This window comes from Megalops cyprinoides, chromosome 11, assembly GCF_013368585.1.
Source record: "Megalops cyprinoides isolate fMegCyp1 chromosome 11, fMegCyp1.pri, whole genome shotgun sequence".
In the NCBI taxonomy this organism is placed as follows: domain Eukaryota; kingdom Metazoa; phylum Chordata; class Actinopteri; order Elopiformes; family Megalopidae; genus Megalops; species Megalops cyprinoides.
Window position 1 is genome coordinate 16,980,447 of NC_050593.1, and position 20,513 is coordinate 17,000,959.

The 20,513-nt window shown below is 42.2% G+C and overlaps 1 protein-coding gene across 8 annotated transcripts; it reads right to left on the reverse strand.

The window, feature by feature from the left end:
* Nucleotides 1-20,040, reverse strand: LOC118785553 (glycerol kinase-like). 8 transcript variants are annotated; one of them, XR_005005297.1, is made up of 21 exons: nucleotides 19,829-20,040; nucleotides 15,286-15,359; nucleotides 14,912-15,018; nucleotides 14,307-14,384; nucleotides 12,556-12,635; nucleotides 11,881-12,018; nucleotides 11,617-11,726; nucleotides 11,133-11,199; nucleotides 9,894-9,911; nucleotides 8,747-8,782; nucleotides 8,579-8,646; nucleotides 8,168-8,210; nucleotides 7,548-7,628; nucleotides 6,888-6,966; nucleotides 5,910-6,006; nucleotides 5,440-5,524; nucleotides 5,045-5,165; nucleotides 4,764-4,907; nucleotides 4,068-4,154; nucleotides 2,689-3,358; nucleotides 1-1,320 (listed from the first exon to the last, which is right to left on the reverse strand). XR_005005297.1 is itself a non-coding variant. In XM_036540298.1 (21 exons), the coding sequence occupies exons 1-21, from the start codon at nucleotides 19,919-19,921 to the stop codon at nucleotides 1,307-1,309; spliced, it is 1,707 nt and encodes a 568-aa protein (XP_036396191.1). In that variant the 5' UTR covers nucleotides 19,922-20,040; the 3' UTR covers nucleotides 1-1,306. The 8 variants fall into 8 exon arrangements, 7 of the variants coding, with proteins under 7 accessions (XP_036396191.1, XP_036396195.1, XP_036396194.1 ...); XM_036540298.1 differs by lacking the exon at nucleotides 2,689-3,358 and adding an exon at nucleotides 2,602-2,688; XM_036540302.1 differs by having other exon boundaries at nucleotides 3,335-3,358.
* Between the last annotated feature and the right edge of the window lie 473 nt (nucleotides 20,041-20,513).

Sequence of the window (20,513 nt, forward strand, 5' to 3'; positions counted from 1 at the left end):
CTGTCTATGAGAAATTGATACTGGACATTGTTAAATAAAGGTGATGATTTACAGAAATGGAAGATTTGTAACATCATTATGCCTTCAGAGAGTTTTAGTTTGCTCTTGTTCACAGAAAACCTTTTTAAACAGGAGTTAGTTTTCACTGAAAGAATAAATATTACCAATTGTCTGAATGGCTCCATACACAGAAAAAAAACTGGTTATGCTGCAATAAAAACTCATGGGGAAGCAGGGAAGACATTTTCATTGAGGTATAAAAACATACATGTGAACATGCACCACTTTACATGGGACACATCTGAACACATTTCACAAACACTTGTGTAGTGCACTTGGACGATTGTTAGTGTCAAAAAAAAAAAAACTGCCCTCATTTCCTATTTGGTTCATCTTTCAAAGAACAGTAACACCAAAGACCAAATTCAAGCACTGTCACAGAAGCAAATAAAACAAGTGAAATAATTAAAACTAGATTTAAAATGTACATTTGTTCAGTTGTGTTTGTACAAAGTCCTCTTAGGGAAGGACACGCAACCATTTCAAGGATTACAGTGTTTGAGTGCAGTACTTTCCCCATTATTCACATTTCTAAAATAAACTTCAATGCACACACACACACACAGAGGAATATAACCAAACTGTACCATTAAGCTCCTGTGCAATGCTAAATATCCAAATTCAGGTAATCAATCATAAAGTGCTGCAAAGGCCTGCCATTACTTTCATTCTGAAGTGCATCTCCTCATTCAGTTACTGTTCAGCAGGGCCTGTACAAAAGACTGAACCCACTCAGCTAAAACAATCTCTGGCACACACAACCTGACAAATGGCCCTAAGTGAACATACAGTAGCATTAAAAGGAAGATTAAAAATTGACACTACTACTGACAGGACAAATTCAAAACAGAATATACTGTTCAACAAAACCATAAATAAAAACAAAAATTAAACTCCAAGGAAATTATTCATACAACACATCTCTTACACATCTTGCTAAACATCCAGGAATTCAGACTCTCCCTTTGCACACCAGCCTTGGTCACATCAGTCTGATTGGCTCGCATTTTATTGGCTTCAATTCTATTGGTTCAGTCAGAGGCCAGGTCAACACATGGTCTTTCAACACTCAAGTAGCAAACCGCAGAGGTTTTGGGTCCACTGGGTGACGCTGGGGAGCACAGGCGATAGTCTGTGCACTCGGAATGCTCTTGCGGCAGTGCAACGCACCCCGGAGAAGCTTAGCATGCAGGGGACGGGCACACAGGATTCCCTCACTCCACAGCCCTGCGTCACAGGCTAGAAGCTAAATGTGCCGTCCTGTTTGGAGAAAGGATAGAGACTCTCATGTCAAAGCCAGATCAGAGAACAAGTCAATGCATGCTGAAGCCTACAAATAATATAAATGGATTTAAAACAGCAGCAGTAAGGTCACTAGCTGTTAGGGCTGAAGAGGGAAAGGGCAAAGCAGTGAGTACAATGAAAAAAGAAGACATAACTGCATCAATGAATGTGGCTGTCAGGCACAGTGGATTAAGCGATCTGCTGTAAGAACACCTTGATTCTTTTATAACATAAATTCTTCACATTCTCCAAGTACTTCAGTGGATGACTGGTTGACACCAAATATAACCTTGCAGAACTGAAAGGAAATGGCAAATTCCCATTGTAATGAAAACGGTTTTCAAGACTACACCAAATTAGTCAGCTGTATGAACCACATGCCAACTAGATTAATCCTCCTGGGCTGATTCATGAAAGTATTCACCCAAACACTTTTTTTATAGAATACTTGGTGCCCTGAAAAGATCATGTTACAGGTTACAGGTGACATGAAAATTGATCCAGTCTGAAAGACCTTGTAAAGGCCATAATTCTTCTACACTACGACTTATCTCCAGTTATGGGTACGATTATCCTGCTGTTTTAGCACAGTGATGTCATGCTGAGCTGTCCTCCCATTGGAAGGCAGAGAGAGGCGCTTTAAATCAGCACATTAGAATCCCAGCAGGTCCCCTGCAAAACTGCTGCTGTGCTGTGCCTACTGCCAATGCACTCTATGTGACCATGATGACAGCGGGCTCCAATCTCTACAGTGTACACAATCACAAACTGCATCACATACACATCGATTGAGCCATTAGCTGTAAAGACCTTGATAATGAGCAACAGGAAACACTTTATCACCTTGAATGTTCACACCTACACCTAGTGTCAAAAAATACCACCACAACCGAGCAGGGAAACTATAAATTACTGTGCCGTGTAATATACAGTATATACTGTAATGTTAAATTTCTCATTCACAGTCCATACCTCATAGACAGAGCAGACAACTGAGATGAGAGAAACTCACATAGAGCAGATGCAAAGAGATGGGACAGGTAACAACCCGACCTATAATGTGCATCCATACACATACCCGCACACACACACACTTTACAAAAACTGGCTTGTACTGTACATCCACATGCATGCACGCAACTTACTCACTCTCAGGCACCCACATCAGACAAATACTGGCCTGTAATGTACATCCATACACACAAACATGCATGCCACATACTCACTCTCAGACACCCACACCAGACAGACACTGACCTGCAATGTACTTTGCTCCAATTAACATAAACATGCTACCCAGAATGTAAAAGCCCAATGGAGCACTACTGAAGATACTAGTTTCACCTGCAGGGCGTCCAGAACACGGGTCCGATTCACGCAAGACAGAGGAGAGAAAAAGACAGTGGGGACAAATAAATACAATATTGGAACAGGTCTGAAAACACAACAGCTGTTGTCATGTGACAAGTGACAGGAGGATGAGTTCAGCTTCAGCAGGTAAAATGCACCCTGGGAATTTCTCCTTCCTGATTGGTAGAAGTTCCTTAGGGCACCTAGGGGATGCAGGACCAAGATTTCGAACCAACCCCTGATATACAACTACAAAAAACCTTGCCCAGTCAGAGTCTGAAGTGACATTTCTCCTGTGGCGCTCCGATCTTATGTGCTCTCCATTTCGTAAGATTCATTTCATTTTCCAAATCTATGGAAAAGAACTGCACCTTGAGAGATGCCTGCCAGGGAGATATGCAATAATGGTTATGAGCTATGCCATTAAGCTGCGCTATATTATGCCATTCAATTAAGACAGATGTAAAACAAATACTGTTAATGCCAAATGACTGGTTAGTGTGTGCAATAGTAAAACTAGAAGTGAGCTATGCATGCAGGGGAACTTAAAAACAGGACCTCACACACACACACACACACAAACACACAAATGCATGACCTTATGGGTCAGCTTTGGTGTGGAGCAGAAGGTGGATCAGACCTGGGGCCAGTTTCCAGTTGGCAGCTAAACAGTGACATGTGAAACACATCAATACATGAAGTACTGTTCTCTCCGAGCTTTGGGAAAGGTTGTTACATACAACATTGGTAAGTGGACGTTTCACCACAGTTAGATTACAAGGGCAAGACTAAAGTATGTTGCTCCAGGCTACTACACATTCTCATTTGTGTAAAAATGGTGCTGAAATACTGAATTCTGTGCATCAGCTGGGGAAATACACTGTGAGACTCACTGCACTTGCAAGAGCATCAAACAGCCCGGTTTCTGACAGAACTGTTTTACCATGCACATTACTGTAATGCCACTCTTCGAAGTAAAATCCTCTGAAAACGACTCATTCCCTCTGTCACTTCCATATGTACAACGCTGTTCACAATGTTACTTTTCAGAGTTATTTGCAGTTGAATGACTGATACATTTTACCACACTCTAATTATACTGTCTATTCAGGGGCTTGCTAAAAGGCCCAATCAACAAACATTCACACCACTGCGGTGTGTACGAACAGCATGACCCACACATATTGACTGAGGTGTGAACTAATTTCTCGCTGAATTTGATTTTGTGGTTTTAAGTTAGGCGCTCAGGGTAGGCCTCATTTTAGAATATAGGAACTTCAGAACCAATAGTGTGCAAGTACTGAATACACTACTGCCATGAGAAGGGTAATGGAGAGCGTGAGGTGGGGTGCAAAGCAGTGATGAGCCCATACCGTTGCCGTTGGGGATGGGCTCCGTGGTCTCCCAGTTCATTGCTTTCTGCACGGCTTTTTTCCAACGTGCATACCGGTATTCGCTTTCTGCCACACACAAACAGGAAGGTCAGGACACTACACAGTTACAGAGACATTTCAGGGCTGTCTGGAGGAAACAGTTTTTCTGAAACTTTGATGCTGAATCCCTTTGTAATTTACCTTTCTGCAAGCTGTTACCATGTGTGGCTATACACAGTAAGTGCTGTGGTCTCTGTGTCAGTATTTCAATCAAGGGCCAATAACAGGAACTGATTACTCAGTTCAGTGTATGGTGTAAACTGGTTTTGTTTCTATTGAGGATTGCAACCTGCATCAGAATAATTACACCACTACAAGACAGCACACCAAAAAAATATCTCACTTTATCTCAGATTATAAAGACCACCGCTATGTGTCTCTCTGACCTGCTCCATAGTACATATATCCTAGAAAGAGCCCTTGCAGCCATGTCATGACAGAGTGGTAATGAGTCAAAACTCCAATTAAAACGGTCTTTCATCACTGTGTGTTGTATTACGTTTATTTTTAATTAAAGCCGGCCTTCCAGTCTGACCCCAGGCCACACAGTGTGAGCTCCAAGTAATGAGCAGCTGCCTGAATCAATGGCCCATGAGTGGGTGAGACACAGGAGAGACACAGGCGAGACATATTTACCCTCAGGGTTGATCTGTGGCTCAAACTTCTCAGAGGTGACTGCGGTCAGATCCTCAGGCTTCAGACTCCACACGCTGACCCCCTCGGCTGCCCCTGCCGCCATGGCCGCGCCCAGAGCCGTGGTCTCTGGCATGGACGGTTTCACTGTAACAACCAAAGGTACAGACAGGCATTTAAACCACACAGCTGTGTGTGTCTCACCTACAGACATCCATATTAGCCTGCAGAAGCAGTATGTGACCTAGAAGTATTTAGGCAGGAAACAGAACTGAATGTCTTACCCACAGGGATGCAGAGTATATCAGCCTGCAGCTGCATCAGTAGCTTGTTTGAGGTCATTCCTCCATCCACCTGCAGCTGGTTGAGGGGGATGCCACTGTCCTGGTTCATAGCATCCAGGATCTGAAACACAAATAATCAGTCAAACAATTAGCCAGCCACCTGCACAGACTGTGTGACATCTTTTGGTAATGATATACAGTGGTCCCCCCTTATCCGCGGTTTCGCTTTCCGCGGTTTCAGTTCCAGTTACACTTGCACACACACACACACACACACACACACACACACACACCATAAGGAGTTGTAGCTGGGCTCCTAACAGTGCTGCTAATTTCATTGAAACAATTTTTTAGCTGTCTAGAGTCAGTCTGGACGAAGGAGGAGGAGCTCTTGCCTCTCGAGTCTGAAAGCATACTGCCTCCAGGGCAGCGAAGGCCAGGTGACTCCTGTTGGTGAACTGTGTCAGACCACAAATGATTCTGCAGGAGAAAAAAGGGAAGCAGAGAAAGAGAAAGAGATTATGAGGGGAAAAGAGTTCAAGCACAGAGAGGCAGGTTGATGGTAGAGCAAAAGAATTTCATGGAGATTTAATAAAATGAGAATTAGAGAATCAACAACATTTGACCCAAACATTCACCACCAGGAACAATTAAATAAGTGCAGTTTAAAACATTTTTGTACAAATACACTCCTAGGGACACCAGGTACAACATTGGCAGTAGAATCATTGTCATGTAATTAAAAAAGTGGAAAGTGCTAGAGAAAGTAATTTTTCATCTAACTCAGTCCATTTAGCCATTAAAATCCATATAAATCCCACTCTCCCTGCTCCAGAGCATTACTTTATAATTCTAAGTGACTCACCCTCTAGCACTAGGCTCCCAGTAAGGGGCATACAAGCCAGAAAAAGCTGGTACAAAATAGCAGCCATAGGACGTGCCCACTGCAGCAGCCAGTTTCTCTGTGGGAGAGAGAGACAGGTCAGCGGCCTGGGCCACTGCATCTATACAAGAGAAACTCTGCTAGATCATGCCCAATTACCTCTGCACAGACAGTGTTTAATAGTTTCAACTGTAAATCCAACAGTCTGACAACAATCACAAACTTTTACATACGTTTTTTATTAATCAGTGATTATGGTAATTGTTCATAGATTATTTCCAAATAATATTAAAAAAGATTATAATAAAATTATTCAAGAAATTGACTTTTTGTCTTTTTTTTTTATTTAAAAAAAAAAAAAAAAAAAAAAAAAATTTTTCAGAATTGCCACAGAAACACATCAAGGGCTGAGAAATAAAGAAAGTGAGAGGATGTTACTAAGGAAGTGACATCACAGTTCTTCAAAGATTACAGACTACTTCCTGTCCAGATTTTTTTTTACTACAGAATTCACTAGCGAATCTTCCGCCAGGGAGGGGGCTGGGAATCAACTGCCTGTGATTCACTCAGGTTTGACAGCACTCTAATATATTATATTATATATTATATTATTGGCATTTATCAGATGCTATAGCATCATCCAGCGAGACTTACATCAATTATAGGTTTTTACAATGTTATCCATTTATACAGCTGGATATTCACTGAGGCAGTTGTGGGTTAGGTACTTCGCCCAAGGGTACAGCAGCAGTGCCCTGGAAGTGTGGAATTGAACCGGCAACAAGTCCTGCTCCTTAACCACTATGCTACACTGCTGCCCAATAATATCTGTTCACTGAGCACATACAGTGGCAAAATCAATTACCATGGTTTCACAAGACATTACAAAACCCTGGATTGTATGTTGACATAAATTAATAACTGGTAATTAAATGAGAAACATTAAAGTGTAGCCCTCACCAATTTCAGTGGAGGACTGGACAATTCCTAGATTATCCTTCAACCACCGGACCACTGCCCCAGCTATGGCCACTGATCCCTGGGTGAGAATCCAATCAATTTCAGCAGAGGCAAAGAGAGACCAATCATAGTTCAGGGCAAACCCAGAAACAAATCATAAATTAAGACTAATCACAGATCAACAGAAACAGAGGTGACTTGAAAAATCAATCTAAATGTATTGCTACTTGTTCTTTACCTGTCTGGAAAAGCAACTATAAAAAATGGCAAAACTGTTGTCATTTCATAAAAAAGTTTGAACAACTCATTTGACCAAGGAGGTCACATGACTTGTTCAAACATGAAAATTAAACTAATTTCAGCAATCCAGACCTTAACCTTAACTTCAGCTTCTGACTCCAGAGACTCCATATAGCATTGGCTCTGAACAACCTTCAGCAGAAAGTACTCTACATGGGTATGCCTACTTTTGCAATCTTAATCTTACAACGTTTAAAGAACCTTTACCACATTCACATATTCTGAACTTCTCACAATGGAGAAAAAAATATAGATGACATGTAGATTGACATTTAAACATAATATATCTTTAGTAGTATCTTTAGTGGTATATCTTTAATAGTAGTCACGACTGCAAAAATTCAGAGTTATTATTAATACCTCTAATGCATAGCAGGCTGGCTTGTCCCGGCCTAACTTGTAGGCCACTGTTGTCAAAAGGCCATGATCCGACATCACTGGCTGCACATGGACATCACAGAAAAACAACTGTTAAACCTGTCAAAGTGTTCCAGACTTTTCTAAATGTTCCACATCTAAAAGGTGCTATTCAAAGAGAGTGTATACTAATGTAAGGGTATGTAAATCCATGCACATTTCTGCTGTGGTAAAATATTTCTAAATATATTCACAAAGAGCAAGCTAACAGGCCCCAGAAAGCTCATGAACCAACTGGAGGACACCAGTCGATAAACGTTCTCTATACAAATAAAGAGAGACAAAGCTATTTTCTACCTCAAAACAAAACATGTACTCTTTTGGCAGATTCTGAAAATGTGCAAATCATCCATGGTTTTTCCTGCTACAGTAGATGATTTCTAAATCGAATCCCATCAAATATGATGCAAAAATCTAAATCTAAGCTCAAGGACTTCACCAAGGGCAGATGATTATTCACAGTTGTAGTTATACTGGAATAACCTAAGTGTACTTAGAAATGCATGTTATAGAAAAACCTAAGTAAATAAATGTTAATTTACAGTACTTTGGAAATCAATTACCTTTGCTCCAGTGTTTCTGAGCAAGAAGCAACCGGTTCCATACCTGAAAGAAAATCAAACACCCTGCTAATGCACTGTGCTCATCGTAGTACTTCCACAGTCCCATTTCACTGTGAAAGGCCCTGTCATTTCTTAAGGCATTACCATTGCCATTGCAAGCACCATACTTAAGTACAAAGTTTGAAGTGGGATTTGGGAAGCATCCATTCACACAATGATCCGAGCCTAGTGTTCACCTGCAGCATATATAATAAGGAGATCACTCACAGGGACTCCCTGTTGGGTTTTTTTGGGTGGGTGGGAGGTGGGGGGGATCTGAGCCTTGAGAACAGGTCAGCCTAGGACTGAGGAGATACTGCAATTGTGAAGGGTGGCAGAAGCAGTGGTTAGTAAACAGGCAGTGTGGCTCACGTGTTTTTGGCTTGCCCGTCCTGGAAGCACATCTGCCCAACAAGGGCTGCAGACTGGTCTCCCAAACACTAAAATACAACACAATAGTACAGTTACACACTCAACTGTACAATCTATACAGCTGCTGTATGTGTTTTATACACTAAAATAGGATGGAAAACAACTTACCCCTGATATGGGAACGCCAGTAAGGGCTCCAGATTTCTGTCAAAGAGAAATAAGGTGTCACTGACAAGCAGCGTGCATTCTTTCATTGCCATTATCCATTAAGACCACCACCTAAGAAAAGCCCCACATTTAACAAGGGCATGCCTATTGCCTTTGACATACTTCATCAGGGTGTGCACAGCACATGAGGGCACAGAGGTGAAGCATAGCTGTAGTTTTCATACAAACTGTTGGATACTTGGTAAAGATGCTGTTCTCTTCCTCCTTACTTTTCCTTTAAAAAAGGTATGCTTAGAGGTACAGACCTTTCACCAGTCAGCAACTCATCCCGGGTTAAAAGAAGAGTCACAGAATAACAGAGCAGCCAATCACAGGGTTCACAGGGCACAGTGCAGTGAGGCAAGAACAAGCATGAGGGCAGTCATACACCTGTTTTCCCCAAACCGTTTCACTCCCATTGGTCCAAATCCATCCCCCCAAACATGCCCTCATTATAAAAGAGACATTAGAGATATTCTGTCACTGAGAGACAGTGTTATAGAAACTCCATACAGCAAATAGATATAATGCATTGTTATGAAGCGACCGGATAATGAAGCCGTTTTGTGCCCAATGGCTGCAATACTAGTCTCTGGGCCCTACCTCTGGCTGTTTAGCCTCCCTGAAGGAGGGTATTTACCTCAAACCAAAGAGTGAAGTGGTTTTGGGGGGGCTTCAGAACGGCACTGAGTAACCATACAGAAGAGCTGCGAACAGACCTTTAGACACCTGAGCAAGGTCCATGGCATGACGACAACAGGGAGCATGCCAAGACACAGAGGAACGCTCACATCCTGGACATTTCCAATTACTCTCAGTAACAGGGTTACTGACCACAGGGAGTGGCCTCACTAAGGTGTGTGTGTGTGTGTGTGTGTGTGTTTATACAAAGCATGCACGTGTGTGTACACGTTTCAATAACTGACCCAATTAAACCTAACTCGACTTCCATTTACATGTTGGGAATTTTGTCGCATATATGTGTCTTCTCGCCATCTGGTGTTGGAAATTGGAAATGCTCCACTTGATGGTTTTATAGCATGTGAAGGACTCAGGACCCATGAGGAGCAGCACTTTCGATGAAGACGACGAGTGATGATATACTCACCAGACTAGAACATATTTTCTACCAGTTAGCGGAGAGAGACGACAGAATACAAGTAAAGGTTCAGAACAACTAGCACACTCTTCAACCACTCAGCACTGACCAAAAAAAACGCCTGATGAATATCAATTATACATTAATGTAATTACGCATTATGCATTTGCCCGTTAGGCACCCTTAATAGGATGACCGCCTCAGCCTAGATATGACATTAAATCCATTTATACAGCTGGAGATTACCTGACACAATGACTCTTCAGTACCTTGTTCATAGCACTCAGCTGAGATTTGAACCTACAACATTCTCCTGCAACCATTTCCTAACTTGCCACTTTCCTCCTTTATCACCTGCTCATTAACATGTGTCATACTGACAACCAAAACAGGAGGTAATGTTCAGTGTACATTAGGTCTGAATTTCCTTGAGCTCATTCCTCTATAATGGTGTTTTTCCATTTCATTAACGGAAACCAGTCAGACAATTATTCTAACAGAAAAACACATTATTACTGTTAGACACACGATTACAACTGTACTTAGAAACCTAATGTGTAGCAGGTTCCTGAGTAAAGCAAAATAGTCTTCCTGACCTCTATAACTTTGTTCTTGATAAAAAAAACAGAATGGTTATAAATTTTGAATTAAAAAAAACTTTTACTTGAAACCTTGACACACAAACACAAACCTTGAAACCATAAACACACAACATTCACAACATTCCCTGTCCTTTGTAACTACCCCCAGGGACTCCTGACTCTCCATATTAAAACCTCCCTGTCCACAGAGACATCCTCAAATTAACACGGAGCTTCTGAACACTGCTTAATCAGCCATACATAATCCGTACCTCCCATCTGAAACACACTGTGCCCTTGTCAGTAATAAAAGGTAATCATATCACTATAGATTATGACAAGCATTTGTGCATACTACATGTAATAAAATGGTTGCAGTTATATTTTCACCTATGCACTTGAGTGCACACAATGTAAGAAGACCCATTGTAAAATCATTTTCCTTAAATATTCACTGCACTGATTATCATTCATTGTGGTCATACATTTCATTTTCAGCTTTGTGGCTCCCAGTTGTAGTTATATTTAGTAATAGGATCAAGATTCAAATACCAGGCATGAACTTCCCCAGAGAAGCCCTTAACACAGATATGCCATTAATTGATTATGATTATGGCACAAATTGATTCTGTGTTTCAAATACATTTCCAAACTGATTGGGACTTACCATTAAACCATATATTTCTGATGAACTTCTCACTTTTGGCAGGATCTCCATTGGAATATCAAAATATCTACAACAACAACAAGACATTCACAACAAAAATTAAACTGCAGGCTAAATATGAAATGTCATAAACATGCAATATAATGCAGTCTCTCACAACTATAAAATCACTGATGTAGATACAAGTACATTCCCCATCCATTCAATAAAGAACATTACTCTCAGATCAACCATCGTCCAATCCAAGCTGCAGATGTATTACTTTGCATGGTGATCGGACAGCAAGTGAATTCGGAACAGTGCATAGGGCTTTAATAAGCGCTCAAACCCAGGTTAAAACCTTTGTGACATCTTATTTTATTTTTATTAATAGAAGCTGAACCTTACTTGGTGCATCATTAATGAACCCAGCACTGCAAATATACACCCTATATTGAGCATTTTGCCAAGCTGCTCCCCCTACAGGCCAATAAAGGAGACATACTTGCAGAGCTCAGGGTCCCAGTCCATGGTGTGAATGTTGAAGAGCATGGTACGGCTGGCATTGGTCACATCTGTGCAGTGAACACCCCCGGTCTTACCTCCTGTCAGACACTACACAGAGAACACATAATGTTAGAAGTTACACTGATGCGGCTAAGCTCACAGGGGGGCAAGACCTATACTTTGATACTGGTTAAAGAATGCATCCCAGAGGAACGTCCAAAGGCCAGAAATCCTCCCCTTCACACTATGCAGAGAGTCGTACCCATATGAGCCAGGAGTCGACTGTGCCAAACATGGCACGATGGGACAGAACCGCCTCGTGGACCTCTGTGACGTTGTCCATGAGCCAGCGCAATTTCACCGCACTGAAGTAGGTGCTGATGGGGAGTCCAGTCTTGTGCTGGGGGGCAGGCATGGTCAAATTTACACATTCCGCAATACAGTACCTGACATAATGTCTTTAACACACAATGAAAGTGTGACATTGAAGGGCCTCATTATCAGCCCTACCATTCATGTGACATTACAGCTAGCGTCCCCTGTTATCTTTAAAGGTTTTGTGAACATAGACCTATGGAACTTCATTCATGCAAACCTCATATTCCATGGACCACAGTCATCAAACTACACATGGAATATGTATCAAGGGCCATCTGAACAGAAAGTAACATCTGTAACACAAGGAGATCCATATACATGCGTTCCTCTCAAAGACATGGCTGATCACCCCTCATCTTGGTGTGATGCAATCTCTGAAGGATTTCCATGCCATTTGTAAACCACCAACACTCTCAGCGCTGAAAAGGTTATACCCGTTTAACCGAAATAATGATTGATAGAATAAGATTCCTATGTGACTGGTGGTTATTGCGCAGCTTTCAAGGAGCAAGACTGAGACACTTGAGCTGCCAGTTAGGCAGAGTCTGGAGCATCTGACCTTCAGGTGGTTCTTGTTCCTTCCAGGAGTCTTATTGATCAGCCGCTCCACCGTGGACTGGGTGCGGAGGTCCAGCCACACTGCAAAAATCCAGCATTCAAAAGGTTAACCACAGCCTACCCAGCTATGGCCAAAGGGTCTGCCACAGAGGGACATAATCACATATAGCATAATGCAGGGAAACAAGCATTCAAACATTATGTGATTATGTGGGCAGCAGTGTGGTGTAGTGGTAAGGAGCAGGACTGGTAACCAAAAGGTTCCTGGTTTGATTCCCCAATGCCACTGTACCTTTGGGCAAGGTACTTAACCCACAATTGCCTCAGTAAGTATCCAGCTGTATAAATGGATAAAACTGTAACCCATGTAAGTTGCTCTGGATAAGTGTCTGCTAAATGCAATTAAATATAATGCAATGTAATGTGAAGTGCCAGGCTAAAATGTGATTTACAAGAAAAATGTGACCAAAAAAGCAAAGGTGAGCATGTGCAAAGGAAAAAGCACCTTATCTACGCCCATACATTTCATCAAACATTATATTCTTGGCAGCTTTATGGTTCACTTCCATGTGCTCTTGCTACATCTAAACAGAGATGACCACTGAGCATTTCTCTATGGGTTGCCATTGTTCCGCAGGTTAGCAGGAAAACAGAAACTCCAGCTCTTGTCTGACCGATGTGTGGGACATCAGGTGGGCAGACCAGACAACTCCCAGCTCATGGTAAAGCAGCAGCCCCAGCTTCCCTGATGAACACAAACTGCACCATGCATTTCATTACATTATATTACATTACTGGCATTTAGCAGATGCTCTTATCCAGAGCAACTTACACACGTTACAGTTTTTTACAATGTTATCCATTTATACAGCTGGAGGCAATTGTGGGTTAAGTACCTTGCCCAAAGGTACAGCAGCTGTGCCCCAGTGGGGAATTAAACCGGAAACCTTTCGGTTACAAGTCCTGCTTCTTAATCACTACGCTACATTGCTGCCCCATGCAAATTCTAAGTACTGTAACTCAGCTCCCACTCCAACTCCACAATACTCTCAGCAGCACCTCCTCACTGTGCCTCTTGTGACAAGACTTATCAGTAACTTGCCTCTATAGGTCCAGAGACCTAAGCACAACTTGCTATGATTGGTAAGCTCAAGGTACACACAGATGTGACACTACTGTTTGTTATTCATGTTGGGCCTTGTGAAAGAGGTGATCTGCATAAGACTACCCAGAACAAGCCCAGTGAGGGCAAGCAAGGAGACATTTCACCTTGGACCATCCCTCACTCCCATGGTCAGTGTATTAAAAGGAGTTGTTTTGTCATTTTGCAGGGAAAGGCCCTAGTCAGCTGCAGATGGGTTCAGAAATGAAAGCTGAACATTATTCAGTGACATTCTGAAAGCACTGTACTCTCTGGGGGAATTTCTTGACTGCCTGACCCCAGGACATTATGATACTGCTGATTATATGGTCTGACTGAAAGTCTGACCTTTATCACTACAGTGCTAAATTCCTGTAGGAATGTCCTTTCCCTTCACAGTGTGATAAGGTAAAGGAGTTCAGAAATACTCGTACAAAGCAAATACTACACAAACTGCAAATCCTACACAAAATACTACAGACTGCCCAGTGCATGAAATACGACCATATTTCAGGACAAATTGTTGTTCAAGGTACATTTAATATACACAATTTTCTTTAATCACTGACGTACGATAGACCAACAGTATATAGTTGCATTCCAGTACATACCAATAGCATTGTAGAGAGGTTCTCCAGTCTCCTTGTCCCAAACCAGTGTAGTCTCTCTCTGATTGGTAACTCCAATTGCTAGGGGAGACAAATATCACAGAATGATCCACCAGTCCATGTTTCTCTTATCCAGGGACAATATTTGTTAATTATCAAGTGAGAATGACAATGTCAGAATAGCTGACCATGTGAAAATGAATTCACTAAATATTAGTGGTTAAATAGTGCTTCTCAGTGTGTCACACCCAGGTGTAACAAGCTAGTAATGGGGTGCAGTTTAAAACAAATTGATGCCATTTGACCTGCACAGAAAAATGTTCTAACTGCATGAAAGTAGTCAATTACTATTTCAAGCAGGGCTTTTGCCAATCCCTGTTTGTATTTACATTTATTTTTTATTTGTATGAGAAAGGATAATATATATTGCTCTCAATCCCTGTTTAATCAACATTTTTACTCAAAAGAATGAGGGTATTCCTACATGGTAACATCTTACGCAATTTAAAATTTTTCAATACATGTCAATACATGATTTTGCTCCAATTGCTCAATCGCATTTGTGTCATTGGGATTACAAAACAGGGAGTGTAGTGCTGTTGCAGTACCTTTTATATTGGAGATGTCAATGTTGAGCTGGGTCAATTTCTCACATGTTCTTTCCATACATTCATAGACAGACTGCAGGATCTCCTTGGGGTCCTCCTCCACCCACCTGAATAAGAGAGGCAGAGGCTGATCTGTTCAACATGTTTTTATCCATTTAAAAGAATGAAGATTCAAAGGCAGGACGCAAGGCATGATGGGACTTGTAGGAGAACACTCAGAGGCCAATCACAAGACATGTAATGGAAGTGGTGGGCTGAGCACTGACCTCTGAAAGAGCTGCATCTCAATTTCTCCAGTCTGATTAAATGGGTTCCAGAGTGTGTAATGTGTAAAATTGTTATTCACCCTGGAGACTGAAATAATGGATGCCTACCCTTCCTTGGGAAAATTTTGCTTGATCTCCACCTGGTGGTGACTCAGTAGTTCAGCTGTTTTGGCATTAAAAACCTGAGGAAGAGACAGGGAAATACACACATACAAACCTGTTAACAGGACAACTACCAAATCAGCATGCTGCAGAGGTGGAAGTTGCAACCTACATCAGAACAATAGGCTTTTCCTTGGAGTATACCAGACACTAGACCCAAGTCCTGGGCCTGAGAAATGGAAATTTATTTTTCCTGAAAGGAACCCAGAAGTTCTTTATATATTTCTCTGGATAAGAGTGTCTGCTAAATAACAAAATGTAAATGTTGAGGAGGAAGGTTTAAGACATCGCACTAGTTTGTAATGGGATTAAAATATTCCTGTGTGTGTGTGTGTGTGTGTGTGTGTCTCCTAATCAGCTCTGTGAATTAGGTTCATGCTGACAGCAAGCTGTCAGGTTCACGGAGACATAAAACGCTTCATGTGCTACACTCCTGGAACCTGCGTGTCTTCACGTGGGTGTGAAACAGGCCAAACTGTCAAATTCTGTAACTGAAACAGCAGTCAGGGAGTCACTGAGGCCCAAAGGGTGTGAGAACAGTAGTGGAGGAGTGCAGGTTGTAATGGAGTAACTTTCTCTATAAAGGCAAACCATTCACTGTGCTCTGACAAAAAGATTGTGGTGCGCAGCTGGGCCACTGTTTGGTCTAAATTCAGTTGTTTAGGCCTACACCCCCACCCTTGATGATTCAATCAAGCTCTACACCAGAGAGATGGAAATTTACTTAGAGGACACCCACTTAGCAATTATGTCCTTGTCTTTCAAACAAGTGTCTCATGCAACACACCGCAATACCTATTTTTAACAGCAGAGCTGGAACCAGACTAGCATGGGCTACAGCCAAAGGCGGCTGACCCATCAGAGCACAATTTATTTTCCATTGCACATATAAAAGGGGCATCTGTGTTGAACTAGCCACGTAGTCCATCCAAAAAACCCCAAGAATCTCACATTCAGTCCGGGCCATCCAGGTACAGCACAGGGACGTTTTAATGGAACAGAGACGTTGTGAAACAGAACAGACTGCGGACAGTCACCTCTGCAAAGGGCCAGTCACCCTATCTGCCAAGTCTAATGCGTGTCTGTCACTCCAGTCCATGACAGTCATGTGAACTCTACATCAGGCCCGCAATTTGGACATCCCACAAGTATTTGGTTAAGTATCTGATTGACCTCATAAAGAAGCTATGAATAGTAAGTTCTGTAACGATTTCAAGACAACCTGCAATTTACACAATCAAGCTGCTACATTTGTCACACCTACGGAAAAACAAAAACACACCACAGACAGCAAACCGCTGGGCCAATGACATTTTTCAAAGAATGTCACTTGAGGCACTCCTGTTCAGTCAAAAGCAGGTTGGTACTTTACAGTTTCTTTCACGCTGGCTTCAACTTCCAGTCATACAAACTGCCTCTTTCACAAGCCAACGGGCAGGAAAATTACTGGGGCAGGTGAGTTAGAGCCCGCTCCACAGAGCTGGTAGTGTGAGAGGATTCCAACAGCCTGCACCAGCATGGCAACCACCAATCAGTGGCTTTGCTCACTCCAGAGAAGCAGAATACTGCTGTTGACTGCAAGCGCGCTGGACAAAGGGATCCTGGCAGCACCATGTGTTCCAGTGCATGGCACAGCATGAGGCCTGCGTGAGGAGGATGTAGAATGCTTTCGGTGCTGGATGCTCCCCTCACTTTCACATCCTGTCAATCAGCTCAGTCACTAACATCACACGAGTGATGGGATGAGTCCGAGATGGCTTCACTGCTGAATAGAGGACTTCAGGAGTGGAAATCAACAGCAAACTAAAATAAACAGTCATGCAAAACTGGAAAGTTAACACAAACTCCCTCACACTCCCACACCCCCTAGGCCACTGTGTGAACAGGATGAATAGTATGAATAGTAAGTTCTGTAACGATTTCAAGACAACCTGCAATTTACACAATCAAGCTGCTACATTTGTCACACCTACGGAAAACTGGAAAGCAAAACTGGTCATGCAAAACTGGAAAGTTAACACAAACCCCCTCACACTCCCACACCCCCTAGGCCACTGTGTGAACCGGATGAATTCTCAAAATGTCAAGCCAAATTGTACAACCATTTTGACTGACCTACAGTTTTTACTGACCATGCATCACATACAAACAAGTCAGTAAGATGTGTGTTCCCAAACTCCTTTTCTGTACATAAAGGAGGTCACAAGATGCACACATTTTACTAGGTGGCAATATCTGCAATACAATACAATGCAATACAAAAAAAACACATCCTGTGCATTCTCTTAATTGTAGCACAGTCACATAGCTTTATGAATTCACAGCTGGCTCAGGAACAGGGCACAATAAGATCAGACTTCTAAATACAAACATACCACAGAGAACAGACAGAGGACAACTCAAGGCTGACACATTCCTTTGAAAGCAGGAGACAGGGGGTGGATGGTGCCAGGTAACAGCACGAAAGAGGAATGCAACGACCAACTCCAGGAAGACGGAGTAACCGCAAAACCATCCCGCTGGAACAATGCACTGTGATCATTACAGCAGAGGACACAAATAAGTACATTTTTAAAACATCATTGTTCAAGTCAATGACAACTACATAAATGAATGTTTGATTGTTCACTCCCTCCCTCTAGAACGTAAGCTACACACGAAATTCCTCTGCACCGCAAGTACCAATTTTCAAAAAGAGACACCATTTTGAAATTGCAACAGCTTTACTAGTTCCAGGTGTGTGCAAATAATGTCATGTGTAGTTTACCTAGCATAGCTAATTCAATGTTTTCAGCCTAGAGCCAGCTCAAAACACTGAGCTTATTTGCATAAATAAAGATGGAAAAATATGCAAAAACCAACAACCAACCCACTCTTTAGTCTTGAAATTAAATCTTCTGTAATCGTCTCTTTCTTTATCATCACAGAGTGGTAGATCACTTGGGATATGACCTCACAACCTCAAAAGTCAGCATCCTAAACACTACCACCCATTACGGTTTTAATATTTCTGCCTCCCGACTGCCATGTAGGACAGTAAGCTCCATTTCGTTCTAGGTGGGAAACCATTTGGGAGACTAAGTGGCAGCAAACCCCTAAATCTCACTCTTGTGTCAAGGGCTGAGGGGAACCGCCTGAATCTCATCACTTCCAAGTCAGAGCCAGCTTTCTTAGAGTAACACAGTCAGAGAGGAGAATCCAAGATGCCTCACTACAAGGAACACCGCCAGAGAGCAATTCAGGAAGAACTAACGTACAGTGCTGGCCAAAAGTATTGGCACCCCTGCAATTCTGTCAGATAATGCTCAATTTCTCCCAGAAAATGATTGCAATTACAAATGTTTTGGTAGTAATATCTTCATTTATTTTGCTTGCAATGAAAAAACACAAAAGACAATGAAAAAAAAATTAAATCAATTATCATTTTACACAAAACTCCAAAAATGGACCGGACAAAAGTATTGGCACCCTTTGAAAAATCATGTGATGCTTCTCTAATTTGTGTAATTAACAGCACCTGTTACTTACCTGTGACACATAACAGGTGGTGGCAATCACTAAATCACACTTGCAGCCAGTTAAAATGGATTAAAGTTGACTCAACCTCTGTCCTGTGTCCTTGTGTGTACCACATTGAGTATGGAGAAAAGAAAGAAGACCAAAGAACTGTCTGAGGACTTGAGAAGCAAAATTGTGAGGAAGCATGGGCAATGTATATTTCATCACGCAGTCACTGAATACACACACAAAAACACACTGGTCAGCAGCTTGGAAAGATGCACTGTTGTTACAATGAATGCATGCAAGTAATTGAACAATAAACTAAAGCAGTCACTAACAGCACAATCTAGCTCACATTTCCGGTCTGCTTTTACCGTTTCTAGCCACAGTATGGTCAGTACAGCGCAACTTGAATATCAGCATGCATAGACAGCACCACAGATACACATTTTTTGCAATGCAAACGGGCGTTTGGCACGGTGTAAATGGATACACACAGTAAGTGACGCCAATGACAGGTGCACACGAGTACGTTTGAATCCGCCAGAACACTCGTAGCCTATGCACGTACGACTACCATTCTATAAACGCTAAAAAAAAATCCGCCATTGCAATCTTTGAACACATGCATTTCACCCGATAGACACTAAATAATAATTAAAACAAACAGTGGGAAGGAGGCTAATTTGACGATTTTAAAACATGGCCGGCATCCGGTGCACCACGCGTAGGGTTTAGATCTAGAACGTGCTGGTATCAAGACAGGGGGTCGCTAAAGGTAATTGAGCCAATGTGTCGACAAAGCTGCAAAATGACGTGTTCCAAATCCCAAAAACATGTCTCCGCGCATCGAACGCACACGGACATTTGCAGATAGCTAGCTGTGCAGGACAACCTCTGTTGCTCAGTTGATGGTAAGGGTTATTCCAAAGGACATCTTCAATGAATCACAACGGAAGAAACAGTGCGAGTGCGGGAAGTGACTCACCAAGAACCTTGTGGAGCTTGTGCCTTGATCAATGGCTGCGACGAGCGGACCCAGCATGATCCTGTCTGATGATGCCGCCATTGTACCGTTCATGTAAGCTTTGTCCTTGAATGATCGAAGGTGGACAGCCGCTGGCGTTTTATTGTCGTCGCCTGGCTCCTTGTAAAGGAGTCCTAACACCGTGAACCGGTAACCATGCTCGCCTCCTTCTAGTGACGTCGACAAAAAGGCCGGCGGGGTGGAGTCTCTTTCTACTTGACAGGTCGTCCGGAGGCGTCGGCGTCAACACCACCAATCAGATTTGGAGGCACGTCAAAACAAAAAGGGTTAGTGAGTTCGCTGTAGTGAGGTCCAAACTGCTGAGTGCTTTACTGACCAGCCCCACGAACTTTCGTTTTCTGTACGCTACACATCGGAGTGACTGATTTCACAGTTGGCATCGTAGTCTGAAACACTTTATAACTTTATTTTATACATATATTTTACTGAAGTAGTGCATCTAAAAACCCTACTGTAGTGTCCAACAACAGTCACATATGAACTTTTAGCTTCATGAGTCCATTTTCTGGAACACTACCAAAAAAAAAAAAACATTTTACCATAACAACCACGTTTTACAATTGGGTTATTTTTGCAAGCTAACAGGTAGCCATACCATTGATATCGAACTATATGCAATTTTTTT

Coding starts and splice junctions, on each gene's coding strand:
- LOC118785553 (XM_036540296.1), bottom strand. CDS start 19,921: ATGAACGGTACAATGGCGGCATCATCAGACAGGATCATGCTGGGTCCG. Junction 12,636..14,306: donor ACCTCTCTACAATGCTATTG/GTATGTACTGGA, acceptor GGATTTTTGCAG/TGTGGCTGGACCTCCGCACC. Junction 4,908..5,044: donor TATACTCTGCATCCCTGTGG/GTAAGACATTCA, acceptor TGGTTGTTACAG/TGAAACCGTCCATGCCAGAG.